General features: G+C 42.0%; 1 protein-coding gene across 1 annotated transcript; it reads right to left on the bottom strand.

Annotated features, from left to right (window-relative positions):
• Positions 1-14,900: 14,900 nt before the first annotated feature.
• On the bottom strand, positions 14,901-18,963 carry LOC130974778 (uncharacterized). Its single transcript, XM_057899632.1, has 3 exons — positions 18,526-18,963; positions 16,774-18,364; positions 14,901-16,684 (listed from the first exon to the last, which is right to left on the bottom strand). The coding sequence occupies exons 1-3, from the start codon at positions 18,961-18,963 to the stop codon at positions 14,901-14,903; spliced, it is 3,813 nt and encodes a 1,270-aa protein (XP_057755615.1).
• Positions 18,964-20,038: the final 1,075 nt, after the last annotated feature.

Raw genomic sequence — 20,038 nt, 5'->3', positions numbered from 1 at the left:
CTACTGTCTTCTTCTTCAAACACACAAGACTCCTTCCATGGCAAGCTGTATGCAAGGGTTTCACCGTTGTCAGTGGCTACCTCCCATCCTCTCAGTGGAAATGTTCAACGCACCCTGTCACGGCACGGCTATCCATCTGTCGGTTCTCAATCAGGCCGGAATAGAATCCAATGATTCTTTTGCGTCTGTCACTAACGCCCCGCCCTCAGGAGTTTGAAGCTCGTCACAGTCATTCAATAATTGAATCCTACTCAGAATACCACAGACAAGGTTTAGACCTTCCGGATTCTCTTGAATGCCGCCATCAGTTCTAGCTTATACCACGAATATTCTGATTAAGGAATCCAAGAGATATCTACTCAATCTAAGGTAGAACGGAGGTGGTTGTCAGGCACACGTTCATAGTTGAGAATGATAATGAGTGTCACAGATCATCACATTCATCAGGTTTAAGAACAAGTGATATCTTAGAATGGAATCAAGCATGATTGAATGAAAAACAGTAGTAATTGCATTAATCCATCAAGACACAGCAGAGCTCCTCACCCCAACCATGGGGTTTAGAGACTCATGCCGTAGAATGTATACAAAGAAACGTGTAAAGTGTCATGAGGTACAGATACAATGTCAAAAGATCCTATTAATAGTGAACTAGTAACCTAGGGTATACAGAAATGAGTAAATGACGTAAAAATCCACTTCTGGGTCCACTTAGTGTGTGCTTGGGCTGAGCATTGAAGCTTTCATGTGTAGAGACCTTTTCTGGAGTTAAACGCCAGCTTTCATGCCAGTTTGGGCGTTTAACTCCAATTTTTATGCCAGTTCCAGCGTTAAACGCTGGAAATTCTGAGGCTGATTTGCAACGCCGGTTTGGGCCATCAAATCTCGGGCAAAGTATAGACTATTATATATTGCTGGAAAGCCCAGGATGTCTACTTTCCAACGCCGTTGAGAGCGCGCCAATTGGGCTTCTGTAGCTCCAGAAAATCCACTTCGAGTGCAGGGAGGTCAGAATCCAACAGCATCTGCAGTTCTTTTCAGCCTCTAAATCAGATTTTTGCTCAGGACCCTCAATTTCAGCCAGAAAATACCTGAAATCACAGAAAAACACACAAACTCATAGTAAAGTTCAGAAAAGTGAATTTTAACTAAAAACTAATAAAAATATACTAAAAACTAACTAAATCATACTAAAAACATACTAAAAACAATGCCAAAAAGCGTATAAATTATCCGCTCATCACAACACCAAACTTAAATTGTTGCTTGTCCCCAAGCAACTGAAAATCAAAATAGAATAAAAAGAAGAGAATATACTATAGACTCCAAAATATCAAAGAAACTTAATTCCAATTAGATGAGCGGGACTAGTAGCTTTTTGCTTCCGAACAGTTTTGGCATCTCACTTTATCCTTTGAAGTTCAGAATGATTGGCATCTTTAGGAACTCAGAACTCAGATAGTGTTATTGATTCTCCTAGTTAAGTATAATGATTCTTGAACATAGCTAGTGTATGAGTCTTGGCTGTGGCCCAAAGCACTCTGTCTTCCAGTATTACCACCGGATACATACATGCCACAGACACTTACTTGGGTGAACCTTTTCAGATTGTGACTCAGCTTTGCTAGAGTCCCCAATTAGAGGTGTCCAGGGTTCTTAAGCACACTCTTTTTGCCTTGGTTCACAACTTTATTTCTTTTTTTTTCTTTCTTTTTCTTTTTCTTCCCTTTTTTTTTGAATTTTTTTTTTGTATTCACTGCTTTTTCTTGCTTCAAGAATCAATCTGATGATTTTTTAGATCCTCAATAACAGTTCTCTTTTTCCTCATTCTTTCAAGAGCCAACAATTTTAACATTCTTAAAACAACAAATTCAAAAGACATATGTACTGTTCAAGCATTCATTCAGAAAACAAAAAGTATTGTCACCACATCAAACTAATTCAACTAGTTTCAAGGATAAATTCGAAATCCTGTACTTCTTGTTCTTTTGTGATTAAAGCATTTTTCATTTAAGAGAGGTGATGGATTCATAGGACATTCATAGCTTTAAGGCATGAAATTTAAATTTTATTAATTATGAATTAAGAACAAGACTCAAAAATAGATATAAGATGAGACTAAAAATAGAAAACAAAAATTTAAATAGGCTCCTAATGATAGAAGTTTTCACAGAGTTAGGACTCAACAACCTTGATTTTGAGAAGTGGATGCTCCCTCAAATTGAGGGGAAAACTTTTGGCGTTTCAGTTCTTGAAGTTCACGCCCCTGCTTCTCTTGTTCCTGCCATCGACTTCTTGGTGATTGGATGTTCAATGGGTATGAATTCATCTACTCCCATTTTTACCCCAGCCTCTTTACAGAGCAAGGAGATCAAGCTTGGGTAAGCCAATTTGGCTTTAGTGGAATTCTTATTTGCAATTGTGTAGATCTCACAAGCAATCACATGATGCACCTCCACTTCTTTTCCAAGCATAATGCAATGAATCATCACTGCTCTCTTGATAGTGACCTCAGAACGGTTGCTAGTGGGCAGTATGAAACGCCCAATAAAGTCTAGCCAACCTCTTGCAATTGGTTTGAGGTCTCCCCTCTTGAGTTGGTTTGGGACACCCTTTGAATTGGTTATCCACTTAGTTCCAGGGAGGCATATGTCCTCTAGAACTTGATCCAACCCTTTATCTGCTCTCACCATTCTCCTATTAAAGGATTCAGGATCATCTTGCAGTTGAGGCAATTTGAAGATTTCTCTTATTTTGTCCAGATGGAAGTACATAACTTTCCCTCTGACCATGGTTCTGTAAGTATGGTAAGCGGTTCCAGTCATTCTCTGCTTATCTGTTAGCCACAGATTTGAGTAGAATTCCTGAACCATATTCCTTCCAACCTTTATCTCAGGATTGGTTAGAACTTCCCATCCTCTGTTTCGGATTTGCTCTTGGATCCCCGGATATTCATCTTCTTTCAGATCAAATTTTACTTCCGGGATCACTGACCTCAGACCCATTATTTTGTGATAATGGTCTTCATGTTCTTTGGTTAAGAACTTCTCTTGATTCTAAAGATTCTTTGGATTATTCTCTTTCTTTCCTCTTAAATTGGTTTGTTTTCCCTTAGGAGCCATGATCTTGATGAATCTTGGCTTTAGTGATCACGGAAAAGCACACCAAACTTAGAGGTTTGCTTGTCCTCAAGCAAAAGAAAGGAAGGAGAAGAGAGAGGAGAAGAGCAAATTCGAATGGTGTGGGGGAATGGTGAGGCCGAACGTGGTTTTATAATGGGGGGGGGGGGGAAGGAGATTTCGAAAGAAATTGGAAGGAGATTTGAGAAGATATGGAGAGAATTTGAGAGAAGGGTGAGTTTTTGAATAAGATTTGGGATTGATTTGAGAGAGATTTGAAGAATGATTTTAATTTTTGAGGATTTGAAAGTGAATGATGAAAGGTTGAGATGGGTTTATGTAGAAAAGTATGGGTAAGAAAAGGAAAGTTTGAAAAAGATTTGATTGGAGAGCAAAATCTTGATCCCCCACCTTTCTGGCGTTAAACGCCCAGAATGGCATCCATTCTGGCGTTTAACGCCCAATTATTGCCCATTGTGGGCGTTTAACGCCCAGCCAGGTGCCCTGGCTGGCGTTAAACGCCAGAATCCCCTTTGTCACTGGGCGTTTTGCTAAACGCCCAGGATGCTGCACACCTGGCGTTTAACGCCCAAAATGGCACCTTTACTGGCGTTAAACGCCCAGAATGGTACCCATTCTGGCGTTTAACGCCCAAAATTCCCCTTACTGGCATTTTTTCGTCAGTAAGCTCTTTTTCTCTGCTTTTTGCGCTGAATCCTTCTGTAACTCTGTGAATTCCTTCATTTTTGATACTTGCCTTTGTAAAAACAAAACATATAACCTGCTAATGACTGGGTTGCCTCCCAGCAAGCGCTTCTTTACTGTCTTTAGTTGGACCTTTACTGAGAATCACTCAAGTCTCAGTTTTGAGCATTCCTGCTCAAAATTGCCTTCAAGATAATGCTTGATTCTTTGTCCATTAACAATGAACTTTTTGTCAGAATCAATATCCTGAAGCTCAACATATCCATATGGTGACACTCCTGTAATCACATACGGACCCCTCCACCCGGATTTAAGTTTTCCTGGAAATAATCTGAGCCTAGAATTGAAGAGCAAAACTTTTTGTCCTGGCTCAAAGACTCTGGTTGACAACTTCTTGTCATGCCACTTCTTTGCCTTTTCCTTATAAATTTTTGCATTTTCAAAGGCATTGAGTCTGAACTCCTCTAGCTCATTTAGCTGGAGCAATCTTTTTTCACCAGCTAACTGAGCATCCATGTTTAGGAATCTGGTTGCCCAGTAGGCTTTATGTTCCAGTTCCACGGGCAGATGACAGGCCTTCCCATACACTAGTTGGTATGGAGAGGTTCCTATAGGAGTCTTGAATGCTGTTCTGTATGCCCACAGAGCATCATCCAAACTCTTTGCCCAATCCTTTCTTCGGGCTATCACAGTCCGTTCTAGGATTCTTTTTAGTTCTCTGTTAGAGACTTCAGCTTGCCCATTTGTCTGTGGATGATACGGAGTTGCCACTTTGTGGCTAATTCCATATCTGACCATAGCAGAGTATAGCTGTCTATTGCAGAAATGAGTGCCCCCGTCACTGATTAGTACTCTGGGAACACCAAACCTGCTGAAGATGTGTTTCTGGAGGAATTTCAGCACGGTCTTTGTATCATTAGTGGGTGTAGCAATTGCTTCTACCCACTTAGATACATAGTCCACTGCCACCAGAATGTAAGTGTTTGAGTATGATGGTGGAAATGGACCCATGAAGTCAATTCCCCATACATCAAATAATTATATCTCTAATATCCCTTGTTGAGGCATGGCATATCCGTGAGGCAAGTTACCAGCTCTTTGGCAACTGTCACAGTTACGTACAAACTCTCGGGAATCTTTATAGAGAGTAGGCCAGTAGAAGCCACATTGGAGGACTTTAGTGGCTGTTCGCTCACTTCCAAAATGTCCTCCATACTGTGATCCATGGCAATGCCATAGGATCCTTTGTGCTTCTTCTCTGGGTACACATCTGCGGATCATTCCGTCTGCACATCTCTTAAAGAGATATGGCTCATCCCATAGGTAGTACTTGGCATCTGAAATTAATTTCTTTCTTTGCACTCTGCTGTACTCCTGGGGTATGAACCTCACAGCTTTATAATTTGCAATATCTGCAAACCATGGAGCTTCCTGGATGGCAAAGAGTTGCTCATCTGGGAAAGTCTCAGAAATCTCAGTAGAAGGGAGGGACGCCCCAGCTACTGGTTCTATTCGGGACAGATGATCAGCTACTTGGTTCTCTGTCCCTTTTCTGTCTCTTATTTCTATATCAAACTCTTGCAGAAGCAACACCCATCTTATAAGCCTGGGTTTTGAATCCTGCTTTGTGAGTAAGTATTTAAGAGCAGCATGGTCAGTGTACACAATCACTTTGGATCCCACTAGATAAGATCTAAACTTGTCAATGGCATAAACCACTGCAAGTAATTCTTTTTCTGTGGTTGTGTAATTCTTCTGTGCATCATTTAGAACACGGCTAGCATAATAAATGACGTGCAGAAGCTTGTTATGCCTCTGTCCCAACACTGCACCAATGGCATGGTCACTGGCATCACACATTAATTCAAATGGCAATGCCCAATCTGGTGCAGAGATGACTGGTGCTGTGACCAGCTTAGCTTTCAGGGTCTCAAACGCATGCTGACACTGTGTGTCAAACACAAATGGCGTGTCAGCAGCTAGCAGGTTACTCAAAGGTTTTGCAATTTTCGAAAAATCCTTTATGAACCTTCTGTAGAATCCTGCATGCCCCAGAAAGCTTTTGATTGCCTTAACATTGGCAGGTGGTGGTAATTTTTCAATTACCTCTACCTTTGCCTTATCCACCTCTATTCCCCTGCTTGAAATTTTGTGCCCAAGGACAATTCCTTCAGTCACCATAAAGTGACATTTCTCCCAGTTTAAAACCAGGTTAGTCTCTTGGCACCTTTTCAGGACAAGTGCTAGGTGATTAAGACAGGAGCTGAATGAGTCTCCATATACTGAGAAGTCATCCATGAAGACTTCCAGGAATTTCTCCACCATATCAGAGAAGATGGATAGCATGCATCTCTGAAAGGTTGCAGGAGCATTACACAGACCAAAAGGCATCCTTCTGTAGGCAAACACGCCAGAAGGGCAAGTAAATGCTGTTTTCTCTTGGTCCTGAGGATCTACTGCAATTTGGTTGTAACCTGAATAGCCATCCAAAAAGCAGTAATAATCATGACCAGCTAGTCTTTCTAGCATTTGGTCTATGAATGGTAAAGGAAAATGATCCTTTCTGGTGGCTGTATTGAGCCTTCTGTAGTCAATACACATGCGCCACCCTGTGACTGTTCTTGTAGGAACCAGTTCATTTTTTTCATTATGAACCACTGTCATACCTCCCTTTTTGGGGACAACTTGGACAGGGCTCACCTAGAGGCTATCAGAAATAGGATAAATAATCCCAGCCTCTAGTAATTTAGTGACCTCTTTCTGCACCACCTCCTTCATGGCTGGATTTAGCCTCCTCTGTGGTTGGACCACTGGTTTGGCATTATCCTCCAACAGGATCTTGTGCATGCATCTAGCTGGGCTAATGCCCTTAAGATCACTTATGGACCACCCAAGAGCTGTCTTGTGTGTCCTTAGCACTTGAATCAGTGCTTCCTCTTCCTGTGGATTCAATGCAAAGCTTATAATCACTGGAAAAGTGTCACCCTCTCCCAGAAATGCATACTTCAGGGATGGTGGTAGTGGTTTGAGTTCAGGTTTGGGAGGCTTATCCTCCTCCTGAGGAATTTTCAAAAATTCCTTTGTTTCCTGTGGTTCTTCTTGATCAGGTTGAACATCCTTGAAGATGTCTTCAAGCTCTGATTCTAGGCTTTCAGTCATATTGATCTCTTCTACCAGAGAGTCAATAATGTCAGCGCCCATGCAGTCATTTGGTGTGTCTGGATGCTGCATAACTTTTACAGCATTCAACTTGAACTCATCCTCATTGACTCTCAGGGTTACTTTTCCTTTTTGTACATCAATGAGAGTTCGTCCAGTTGCTAGGAAAGGTCTTCCTAGAATGAGAGTTGCATTTTTGTGCTCTTCCATTTCCAGCACCACAAAGTCAGTTGGAAAGGCAAATGGCCCAACCTTGACAATCATATCCTCTATTATGCCTGATGGATGTTTAATGGAGCCATCAGCAAGTTGGAGGCATATCCGGGTTGGTTTGACTTCTCCAGTCAACCCAAGCTTTCTGATAGTGGATGCAGGTATTAGATTGATGCTTGCTCCAAGATCACATAGGGCTGTCTTGGTGCAAGCGCCTTCTAATGTGCATGGTATCATAAAGCTTCCTGGATCTTGGAGCTTTTCTGGTAGGCTTTTCAGAATGACTGCACTGCATTCTTCAGTGAGAAATACTTTTTCAGTTTCTCTCCAATCCTTCTTATGACTTAAGATCTCTTTCATGAACTTAGCATAAGAAGGTATTTGCTCAAATGCCTCTGCAAACGGAATCTTTATTTCAAGAGTCCTTAGATAATCTGCAAAGCGGGCAAATTGCTTATCCTGCTCCGCTTGGCGGAGTTTCTGAGGATAAGGCATCTTGGCTTTATATTCTTCAACCTTAGTTGCTGCAGGCTTGTTCCTTACAGAAGTGGTTGAAGAATCCTTTTTAGAGGGATTACTGTCAGCACTCTCAGGTGTCTGATCCTCCCTTGGCGTCTGAACGCCAGGATTGGGTGGAAAATGGGCGTTAAACGCCAACTTTTCCCCCTTTTCCGGCGTTTGAACGCCAGAACTGGGCATGGAATGGGCGTTTAACGCCAGCTTTCCCTCCCTTTGTGGCGTTTGAACGCCACTAGCATTCCTCTCTGGGCTCTTACTGTCCTCAGAGGGATTTTGAATAGTGGTTTGGTTATCCTCTGTCAATTGTTCCTTATTTGACTTTTTGCTCTTTTGAGTGGTGTTGTTTAATGTCTTCCCACTCCTCAGTTGAACTGCTTGACACTCTCCTGTTATCTGATTAGATATCTGCTGTTTTGCTTGATTCAACTGCAGTTCTATGTTCTTGTTAGCAACTTTAGTTTCATGGAGCATCTCTTTAAATTCTGCTAACTGTTCTGTCATCCGGAGCAATTGTTGATTAAACTCAATCATCTGTTCTTGAGGATTAGGATCAGTGACTACTGCCATGACTTTCTCTTTTGGAGAGAACTCATTGCTAGAGTATAAGTATTGGTTTCTAGCAACAGTGTCTATAAGCTCTTGAGCCTCTTCAATTGTCTTCCTCATGTGTATAGATCCACCAGCTGAGTGGTCTAAAGACATCTGAGCTTTTTCTGTAAGCCCATAATAGAAGATGTCTAACTGTACCCACTCTGAAAACATTTCAGAGGGGTATTTTCTTAGCATACCTCTATACCTCTCCCAGGCATTATAAAGGGATTCATTATCCTCTTGTTTAAAGCCTTGGATGTCCAGCCTTAGCTGTGTCATCCTCTTTGGAGGGTAAAAATGATTCAGGAATTTGTCTGATAACTGTTTTCATGTCTTTATGCTTGCTGTAGGTTGGTTATTCAACCACCTTTTAGCTTGATCTTTTACAGCAAACGGAAACAGTAATAGTCTGTAGACATCCTGATCCACCTCTTTATCATGTACTGTGTCAGCAATTTGTAAGAACTGTGCCAGAAACTCAGTAGGTTCTTCCTGTGGAAGACCAGAATACTGGCAATTTTGCTGCACTATGATAATGAGTTGAGGATTTAGCTCAAAGCTGCTTGCTTTAATGGGAGGTGTACAGATGCTACTCCCATATGCAGCTGTAATGGGGTTGGCATATGACCCCAGAGTCCTTCTGGACTGATCAATCCCACTTAGGTCCATAATGGATAAAGGAAAATGATATGGATTGCAAATAGATAATTTTTTTTTTGAATTATCCGAGAAAGATAAAATAGAATAAAACAAAAGAAAAATAAAATAAAAATTCGAAAATTAAAAGAGAATAAGATCAAAGCAAATTGAAAACTGAATCAATTAGTTAATTGAGAAGATTTTGAGATTAGCAATTAGAAAGATATGATTGAGAAAAATTTTATGAAAAAGATTTGATTTTTGAAATGAAGAAAGAGAAAAACAACAAAATGACACCAAACTTAAAATTTTTAGAAAATCAAACACAATTTTTCGAAAATTTTAACGGTAAAACACAAAGATGACACCAAACTTAGAAATTTTTTACGGATCAAAAAGGGACTAAAGACATGCAAATTCGAAAATTAGAAGAAAAACAAAAGCATGCAATTGACACCAAACTTAAAATATGAAACTAGACTCAACTAAAAGACTCTAAACCAACAAAAATAAAACAGCCCTAATCTAAGCAATAAGATAAACCGTCAGTTGTCCAAACTCGAACAATCCCCGGCAACGGCGCCAAAAACTTGGTGCACGAAATTGCAATCACACTTTTGCAATCCCGCACAACTAACCAGCAAGTGCACTGGGTCGTCCAAGTAATACCTTACGTGAGTAAGGGTCGATCCCACGGAGATTGTCGGCTTGAAGCAAGCTATGGTTATCTTGTAAATCTTAGTCAGGATATCAATAATTATCAGGGTTGATTGTGAAAAGTAAAAGAACATGAAATAAGTACTTGTTTTGCAGTAATGGGGAACAGGTTGAGGTTTTGGAGATGCTCCATCTTCTGAATCTCTGCTTTCCTACTGTCTTCTTCTTCAAACACACAAGACTCCTTCCATGGCAAGCTGTATGCAAGGGTTTCACCGTTGTCAGTGGCTACCTCCCATCCTCTCAGTGGAAATGTTCAACGCACCCTGTCACGGCACGGCTATCCATCTGTCGGTTCTCAATCAGGCCGGAATAGAATCCAATGATTCTTTTGCGTCTGTCACTAACGCCCTGCCCTCAGGAGTTTGAAGCTCGTCACAGTCATTCAATAATTGAATCCTACTCAGAATACCACAGACAAGGTTTAGACCTTCCGGATTCTCTTGAATGCCGCCATCAGTTCTAGCTTATACCACGAATATTCTGATTAAGGAATCCAAGAGATATCTACTCAATCTAAGGTAGAACGGAGGTGGTTGTCAGGCACACGTTCATAGTTGAGAATGATAATGAGTGTCACAGATCATCACATTCATCAGGTTTAAGAACAAGTGATATCTTAGAATGGAATCAAGCATGATTGAATGAAAAACAGTAGTAATTGCATTAATCCATCAAGACATAGCAGAGCTCCTCACCCCAACCATGGGGTTTAGAGACTCATGCCGTAGAACGTATACAAAGAAACGTGTAAAGTGTCATGAGGTACAGATACAATGTCAAAAGATCCTATTAATAGTGAACTAGTAACCTAGGGTATACAGAAATGAGTAAATGACGTAAAAATCCACTTCTGGGTCCACTTAGTGTGTGCTTGGGCTGAGCATTGAAGCTTTCATGTGTAGAGACCTTTTCTGGAGTTAAACGCCAGCTTTCATGCCAGTTTGGGCGTTTAACTCCAATTTTTATGCCAGTTCCAGCGTTAAACGCTGGAAATTATGAGGCTGATTTGCAACGCCGGTTTGGGCCATCAAATCTCGGGCAAAGTATAGACTATTATACATTGCTGGAAAGCCCAGGATGTCTACTTTCCAACGCCGTTGAGAGCGCGCCAATTGGGATTCTGTAGCTCCAGAAAATCCACTTCGAGTGCAGGGAGGTCAGAATCCAACAGCATCTGCAGTCCTTTTCAGCCTCTAAATCAGATTTTTGCTCAGGACCCTCAATTTCAGCCAGAAAATACCTGAAATCACAGAAAAACACAAAAACTCATAGTAAAGTCTAGAAAAGTGAATTTTAACTAAAAACTAATAAAAATATACTAAAAACTAACTAAATCATACTAAAAACATACTAAAAACAATGCCAAAAAGCGTATAAATTATCCGCTCATCATGTTCCGTCTACGAGGGCCGAGGTTGATAATCTTCCAGCCGAGCACTTGGGTATGTGGCCGGATTATGCGTCGTCCGGGTATAAGAGTGTGAACTCAGCCTCGACTCTCTGAAACACGGCGGCGGGAGCACCTGCACAAAGCACTCCGACGCTCAAGTAAGTGTGTGAGTTATAAGCAAATAAAGTATAATATTCAGAAGTGAGTTTCTTAACCTGCCCTCTATGGGTCATGGGGGTTAGATTTATAGACGTTTCTGTTTTAATAGTGGGCTTCATGAGCCCCGATCTTTCTGGTTAGTGCCGTTATGAGTATCTTTTTTGATGTGTGGAGGCGTGATTGAGTAGTGTATCCGGTTTTTAGGATAGAGGTTTGGAAGATAAAGTTTGTTGGTTGTTTTGTTTGTTTTTCGCCCTTTCATGTCGGTCCATAACTGAACTTATCTGCGTGGTACACGTTATAGCCCCCCAGGTCGTCTAGCGCTCTGTATAGGTCAGTAGGCGAGCTTTTTTTCGTTGTTGAATGAAAATTTAAAAAAGTTTTAGTTGTTTCTCGTGTCGCCTTTATTGCGCTTTTGTTATCGTTTGGGTTTCCCACGTTGTTAGTGGGTGGGAATTAACTTACCCACTTCGATAGTGGGCTTGCAATAATAGTCATTTGTTTGTTTTGGAAATTACGCTTCGTTGCTTCCTCTTCTCTTATTTTTTGCTATGTCTTCGAAAGGTAAGCGTTTCTTGACTCTTCTTTGACTGTTTGTTTTTTTGTGTACTCTTTCATGGCGGGAGAGAAACTAAAAGAAAAATTGAAGGCTATTGAGGTTAAGGAAGATGACCCGTATTACTGGGTCCAAGATGATGTAAAGACTCGTTCTTCTTCTTTCATCAGTGTCGAATCCCTTTCTGATTTGAGGGGAGTAGATTTCGTTAGGAGCGGTTCTGGTGTTGTTGTTGAATTTCAGCCCTGTTCCAGCAGTGATAGGGTTTGTGAGAGGAGGGGTGATTGGGAGTACTTCTACATGTATACTCCATGCATGGTTGAGCTTGGTGTAAAATTTCCCTTCTCCTCCTTTGAGTGTGACGTCCTCACTCAGCTTAACTGTGCTCCGTCACAGTTGCACCCAAATTCCTGGGCGTTTCTTCGCGCCTTTCAGTGTCTGATGGAATACCTCTCATTTCCTTGTTCATTGTCTCTGTTCTTTTCACTCTTTCAGGCAAAGGGGGTTCGTAAGGGTTTGTGGGTCTATCTCAGTAGCTTCCCGGGTCGGTCCTTATTCCTTCTTTATAAGTATTCTTTTAAGAACTTCAAGTCTCTTTTTGTCAAAGTCCGCTCGTCTGAATCTGAATATCCTTTTTACTTGGATGATGAGCTTAGTGAGAAGTTTCCTCTCTTCTGGTGTTCTGAACCGATCCAAATTCTCGAAGCTTCCGAACGTAGTGAGGAAGAGGAGTTTGTGATGAATTTTCTTGTCGAGAGTGTCGCCGCTGGGGAATGCTTGTCCATTCCTGATATTTTGCATTTGTATGATTCGGGTGATAATGGGGGTTTAAGGGCGTATATAGGTAATGTTTTTGATGTTTTATTGTTAGGTGCTGGATACTTGCCGGGCACTTCTAATGTTTGATGATTTCCTGCAGGTGGCCGAGTTCCTTTACTTGATCCGAACAAGTTGCAGTCTTTTTTGAATAAGAAAAAAGAGAAAGGGACTGGTGGTGCTGTTGATCGCAAAGACGTTGGTGATCAAGCTTTTTCGTCTGTTGCTCATCCCGCGTCTTCCTTCAAGAGAAAGAGGGACGATACTTCTTTAGAGGTCATTTCAGAAGGCAACCAGGAGGCTGTAGGTGGCGGTGGCCATGCCTTTGATCGGCAAAGGAAACTCCATGGTTTCATTGCTGGCTCCAGTTCACATTCCCTTTGGAGCGACCAGTTTAATTTTGCAGAGCTTTCTGAGAGGGCCTCACAGTATCCTGGGGACATGCTTATGACTCGCCGAGTTGGCGTGGAGGCGCTTGGTAGATTTGTTCAGGTACTGCTATTTTGTTTTTGTGTTTTTTGAGTCTTTTGTAGCTTTGTCTTAATAGTCTGAATGTCTTTAGGTTGTTGCTTCTCGGCTACTTTGTGTTGGTCGGACTATCGAGCATGTGGGAGCTGATCAGCAAGAAGCTGTGGACAAGGTTTCTACCTTAGAGAAGTCATATGGAGCTCGTATTGCTGATTTGGAGAAGTCTGTGAAGGAGAAGGAAGATATTGCCACCAAAGCTGTGGCTAAGGCGAAAGAAACTGAAGATGAGGTTGGTCATCTGAGAGATCAAATTCGCTTATTGCAAACCGAGGTTAAGGAGCATGATGCGGCAAAAGGTCAGCTTACTTCTCGTGTCCATGAGCTGGAGGAAGCTGGGATGGAGATGTTTTCGTATGGCTTTGATCGTGCTGTGAGCCAGATTGCTTTGCTAGCCCCAGAATTTGATTGTGAAAAGCTTGACATGACCAAGGTAGTTGTAGGTGGAAAGTTAGTTGTGGATGGCACTGTGGAGGAGCATGATAAGAATGCTCCTTCTTAGTTTGTTTTGCCCTGTGTAATTTGGGCATGTATTTATGACTTTATTTACTGTTTTGGTTTGACTGCCCGAACTTAGAATACATCTGTTTTTTGAACTTTGTATGTTTTGGCCGACGTTGGGCCATGTTGACAATATTTTGTTTGTGATTCGTTTGTAGCAAGTGTTTTGCTTTGTTGTTTTGCTTTGGCATTGTTAGACTCCATTCGAAAAGAACTTATCACGTTTATTTGGATTCAGAGAGCGTCCGGCCTCATTAAAACCCTCCTTTTCGGGAAAAAAGCTCTAAGGGGGAAAAAGAGTACATTCATTCGCAAATTTGAACAAATTATGATATATACATTTTGAGTGAAGAGATATTCCAGTTTCCTGGTATGGTATTGCCTTGTAACGTTTGAAGTTGATATGCCCCTTTGCCGAGCACTTTTGTTACACGGAAAGGGCCTTCCCAATTCGCGGCGAGCTTGCCATGTGCTGGAGGTCGCCTGGCCTCCTCTATTCGTCTGAGCACTAGGTCGCCTTCCATGAATGTCCTTGGTACTACTCTCTTATTGTGCTTCCTTTCTGCTATTCTTTTTTGGGCTCTTTGTCTGATGGCGGCAATTTCTCTATCTTCTTCGGCGAGGTCAAGTTCGGCATTTCTGGCATTTAGGTTTTGTTGTTCGTCGTATAGTTCGGCTCTTAACATCGGCACTCCGACCTCAATGGGGATCAATGCTTCTGAGCTGTAGACTAGCTTGAAGGGTGTTTCGCCCGTAGTGTTATGCACTGTGGTGTTGTAACTCCATAGCACTTCCGGGATGAGCTCGGCCCATTCTCCCTTTGTATTGTCAAGCTTCCTTTTTATTGCCTGTAACACAACTCGGTTAGCAGCTTCGGCTTGCCCATTAGTTTGTAGGTGTTCGACCGAGCTAAAACGATGTTGAATATTAAAATTTTTTAGGAATAAACCGAGCTTATTGTCTGTGAACTGTCTACCATTGTCTGATATTATCTCTTTTGGTATTCCAAAGCGGCATATTATATTTTTCCAAATAAAGGATCGTACCTTTTCGGCTGTTATCTTTGCTAAGGGTTGTGCTTCTATCCATTTCAAAAATTAGTCTATGGATACCAAAAGGAATTTTACCTGTCCTGGTGCTGTTGGAAATGGGCCGAGGATATCAAGTCCCCATCTGTGGAACGGCCAGCTTACCTCCATGCTATGTAGTACCTCGGCTGGCTTTGTTGAGACGGCTTCATGTTTTTGGCATTTGTCGCATGCCTTGACCTTTGCTATGCAGTCTCTCTTTATGGTCGGCCAGTAATATCCTGTCGGATTATTTTTGCAGCGAGAGCTCGTCCTCCTATGTGATTTCCGCATACTCCTTCATGGACTTCGTCCATTACTTCTCTGGCCTGATTTTTGTCTAAGCATCTTAGCAGTGGTTGTGAGAAACCACGTCTGTATAGCTCCCCTGATATCTTCGTGTAAAAGCTTGCCTTACGCTTGAACTGTTGAGGGTTGAGCTCGTCACTGGGTATGGTACCTGTGTATATGTATTCAAGAAAAGGTTTCCTCCAATCATGGAGGTGGTTAATATTTTCTATACATAACATTTCAATGCTCGGTTTTGTGAGTGTGTGTTGTGATAATGTTGATGTTTGTGTATCCGCCCTGGTGGCGGCAAGTTTAGATAATATGTCTGCTCTGACATTTTGTTCTCTATGCACATGTAATATAGTGAAAGAACTAAAATTTGAAATTAGATCCTTTGCTATGAGCCAGTATTGTTCTAGCAAGGGATCTTTTACCTGGAACTCTCCTCGGATTTGTTGTATCACCAGGAGGGAATCGCAATGTGCAGTTAAGTTCTGTACTTTGTGGCTTAAGGCGAGCTTGAGTCCCGCTATGAGGGCTTCATACTCGGCCTGATTGTTGCTTGCCGAGAAATGGAATTGGAGGGCTTGCTCGGCTACTACCTCGTTCCCCTCCTTCAAGATTATGCCGGCACCGCTTCCTTCTCGGCTTGACGCCCCATCCACGTGCAACTCCCATGTTTCATTGTGCTCGTCTGGCGTTATTTCTGTGATGAAATCGGCGAGGACTTGTGCCTTGAGGGCCGACCTAGGCTGGAACTGAATATCGAACTCTGAGAGCTCAATTGACCATTTGGTTAATCGTCCTGCCAATTCTGGTTTTGTTAATATTTGCCTCAATGGGTGATTTGTCCTTACTATTATTGTGTGGCTTTGAAAATAGTGTCTCAGTCTTCTCGCCGTGACCACAAGTGCTAAGGCGAGCTGCTCTATCTTCGGGTACCTTTGTTCCGTTGGTTGCATGACTCTGTTGACGAAGTATACTGGCTGTTGAGTCCTTCCTATCTCAATAACAAGGGCCGAGCTTATGGAATGATCGGAAATGGATAAGTATAAATATAGAGGTTTGCCGACTTCAGGTCTTTGCAGTACGGGAGGTGATGATAAGATGGTTTTGAGTTCGGCGAACGCCTTCTCGCATTCTGGTGTCCACTGGAATTGCTTATTTTTTAAGATCGTCTGAAAGAATAGGTGTGACCGACTTGATACTGCTGGTAAGAATCGAGAGAGGGCGGCTATTCTTCCTGCCAGTTGCTGTACTTCCTTTATCGTCTTGGGGCTTGTCATGTTGAGTATAGCTTTGCATTTCTCAGGGTTTGCTTCGATTCCTCGAGAAGTCAACATAAATCCGAGGAATTTGCCTCCTTGTATTCCAAAGGCGCATTTCTCCGGGTTGAGCCTCATATTGTATGATCGGATCTGTTCGAATATTTCTTTGAGGTCGTCACAGTGTGACCGTTCTGAGGTGGTCTTGGCTACCATGTCGTCGACGTAAATTTCGATGTTCCGACCTATTTGATGTCGGAATACCTTGTCCATCAATCGTTGGTAAGTTGCACCTGCATTCTTTAGGCCAAATGGCATAACTCTATAGCAGAAATTACCATGTTCAGTTATAAATGCAGTCTTGCTTCGATCTTCTGAATGCATAAGGATCTGGTTGTAGCCAGAGTATGCATCCATGAAGCTCAAGCTTTTGAAACCTGATGCGTTGTCTACGAGTTTATCGATGCATGGTAAAGGATAGGCATCTTTAGGGCATGCCTTGTTCAATCTGAAAAGTCGATGCACATGCGCCACTTACCTGAATTTTTCCTTACCATTACTACGTTTGAGAGCCATGTGGTGAAGCGCATTTCTTTGATGAAGTTGGCTTTGAGGAGTTTCTCTGTCTCTTCTAAGGCTGCCCTTGACTTTTCCGCCCCAAGGTTTCTCTTCTTCTGAGCTATAGGTCGGCTTGTCCTGTTGGTGGCCAATTTATGGCAGATTACGTCTGGGCTTATACCGGACATGTCCGCTGGGGTCCAGGCGAATAGGTCGGCGTTTGTTTGCAATAGTTTTATCAGTTCCGACCTTGGCTGTCCTTGTAATGCTTGGCCGATGTATGTTACCTGTTCCGGTATATGGGTCAGTTGGATCTTCTGGAGCTCGTCTGCTGGTTGGGGTCTTTCTTGGGTGTCTCCTCGAGGATCAAGCTCGGCCAAGGGTAGTACTTCCGTGCCATGTATTGAATGGACTTCACGTTGTTTCAGGCCTGTGTCCGATCTTTTTAGGCTCGCATTATAACACTGCCGAGCTTGTTGGCGATCTGAATGTATTATTGCTATCTTGCCGCCCTGTGCCTGAAATTTGACACATAGATGGTAAGTAGATATGACTGCTCTGAACATGTTCAGAGCAGGTCTTCCGAGAATAATGTTATAAGGACTAGGGCAGTCAACTATTAGGTATTGTATGTCCAAGGTTCTTGACAACGGGTCATTTCCCATTATGGTCCTTAGCCATATATAGCCCTTGATCGGCACTCTTTCTCCAGAGAATCCTACTAATTCTCCAGATGAGGGTTGCATTAGTTTTTCAGATAGATTCATTTTTGAAAAAGTAGAGTAAAACAGAACATCTGCACTACTACCTGGGTCCAAAAGGACTTTTCTTACCAGAAGGTCGCCTGTTTGAATGGAGATTACTACCGGGTCATCTGCGTGTGGGCAGGCCGAGCATATATCAATTTGGTTAAAAGTGATTTCTAGGTCCTGAATATCTTTATTGTTTGGCGGTGTTGTTCCTTCGATTGCTAACATCGCACGGTAACTCCGCTTCCGAGCTGAATTTGTTTCACTGCCTCCTGCGAATCCTCCAGATATGCAGTTTATAACCCCCTTAGGCGGGTTGTTGTTCAACCATTTGTTGGTTTCTTTGCTGGCCGAGGATTGGTGATGTTCTTCTTTGTTGCTTTCCCTGTGTTTTCGCCCCTCAATGTACTTGTCCAAGAGGCCCTGCCGCGCTAATCTTTCCAAGAGATCTTTGGCTATCACGCACTCATCGGTTGTATGACCATATTTCTGGTAGAAGGCACAGTGCTTGCTTTTGTCTACGAATCGCTGATCTTGGTAACTTCCCGCTCTGGTTGGTGGCTTTATAATTTTGGCATTAAGTATTTCTTTGATTATCTTTTCTCTCTTCGTATTGAATCTGGTATAGTTATCGAATTTTGGGGTGAGCTTGAATGGTTTGCCGAGGTCTCTAGTGTTCGTTGATCTTGAGGGCCTGTCGTCCTCTTTTCTTGGTCTCCTTTCGGTTTTGTCGGCCTCTGGAGTTCTTCGATCTCCATTTGTCTTGCTGCCCTTTCCCGGAATTCGTCCAGTATTTTTGGCTTGGTAACCGCGATTATTTCTCTGAATTTTCCGGGCCTAAGTCTGACTTTGAGGGCATGTAGGTGGACGGCAGGGTTTAAGTCAGGTATTTCCATAGTGGCATCTGTGAACCTGGTCATGTAATCTTTTAAGCTTTCTTGTGGGCCCTAGCGGATGGTGCTGAGATAGTCTGATCCATGTACATAGATCCGAGCTGCTGCAAAGTAGTCGATGAAAGACCTAGCCAGATCTTCGAAGGAAGCGATTGATCCTGCAGACAATTTTGAAAACCAAAGTAGGGCAGCCTCGTTTAGATAAGTAGGGAAAGCTCTGCAAAGCACAGGATCGTTATTAGGTCCGTTAAAAAACATCATAGATTGAAATTTCTTAATGTGAGCCCGGGGGTCACCAATCCCCTTATACGGCTCAAGAGAGGAAGGAAGTGTAAAATGCTTTGGCATTTGGAAATTCGTGATTTCCTCAGAAAACGGGTTGTCCAAAGTCAGTTTCTCCTTGGGGGGGTTGACACCTATGAGTTCGGCTCCGCCTTGGGTTGAACCTTTGGAATTGCCTTCCTCTTGTTTGCTGCTTTGGGTGGATAGCTCAGCTAGTCTCTTGACTTCTGCTTGCAGTTCGGCCATCTGGGCCATAAGTTCGGCCTGACTGGGTATTTGAATTCCGTTGTCGGCCATGTCACATGCTTGATGAACCCTGCGTAGAAGAAGAAAATAAAAAAAGGAAAGTGGTAATAGAGTGGGGTTAGCTCTTCGGGCCCCACGGTGGGCGCCAAATGTTCCGTCTACGAGGGCCGAGGTTGATAATCTTCCAGCCGAGCACTTGGGTATGTGGCTGGATTATGCGTCGTCCGGGTATAAGAGTGTGAACTCAGCCTCGACTCTCTGAAACACGGCGGCGGGAGCACCTGCACAAAGCACTCCGACGCTCAAGTAAGTGTGTGAGTTATAAGCAAATAAAGTATAATATTCAGAAGTAAGTTTCTTAACCTGCCCTCTATGGGTCATGGGGTTAGATTTATAGACGATTCTGTTTTAATAGTGGGCTTCATGAGCCCCGATCTTTTTGGTTAGTGCCGTTATGAGTATCTTTTTTGATGTGTGGAGGCGTGATTGAGTAGTGTATCCGGTTTTTAGGATAGTGGTTTGGAAGATAAAGTTTGTTGGTTGTTTTGTTTGTTTCCGCCCTTTCATGTCGGTCCATAACTGAACTTATCTGCGTGGTACACGTCAAATAGGATTCGTGATAAATAGAAAACTGTTGATAAATATTATATAAAAATTTAAAATAATAAATATTTAACCATTTAAAACTATATCATTTTTATGTTCACACATGAGACACGCATTATTTATTGATTAATTATCCATTTTATTTTGTATTATCCATTAGCAAAAAATATATATCTACCATTTACTATCATAAAAAATTTATAATATTTTTTAATAACTAATTAATCTTAAATTAAAATTTTCGAAAATCTAACTGTTATTTCACTCAATTTTTTATTAGTACAAAAGGTTAGAAGACTTCGGAATTTTTTTTATCCCACTCAATAACAAGGTAGGAATTGAGAATAGAAGAAAAGATCCCAAACTAAACTCAGATGCAAAATATTTAATCACCGGAAAATTAAGATAATAAAATTAGTATTTTAATTTTGTACACATAATTATAACTATAAGTCTATAATTATATTAT

The sequence above is a fragment of the Arachis stenosperma genome, chromosome 4 (genome assembly GCF_014773155.1).
Source record: "Arachis stenosperma cultivar V10309 chromosome 4, arast.V10309.gnm1.PFL2, whole genome shotgun sequence".
Lineage (NCBI taxonomy): Eukaryota > Viridiplantae > Streptophyta > Magnoliopsida > Fabales > Fabaceae > Arachis > Arachis stenosperma.
This window is presented reverse-complemented; position numbering and strand designations above follow the sequence as displayed.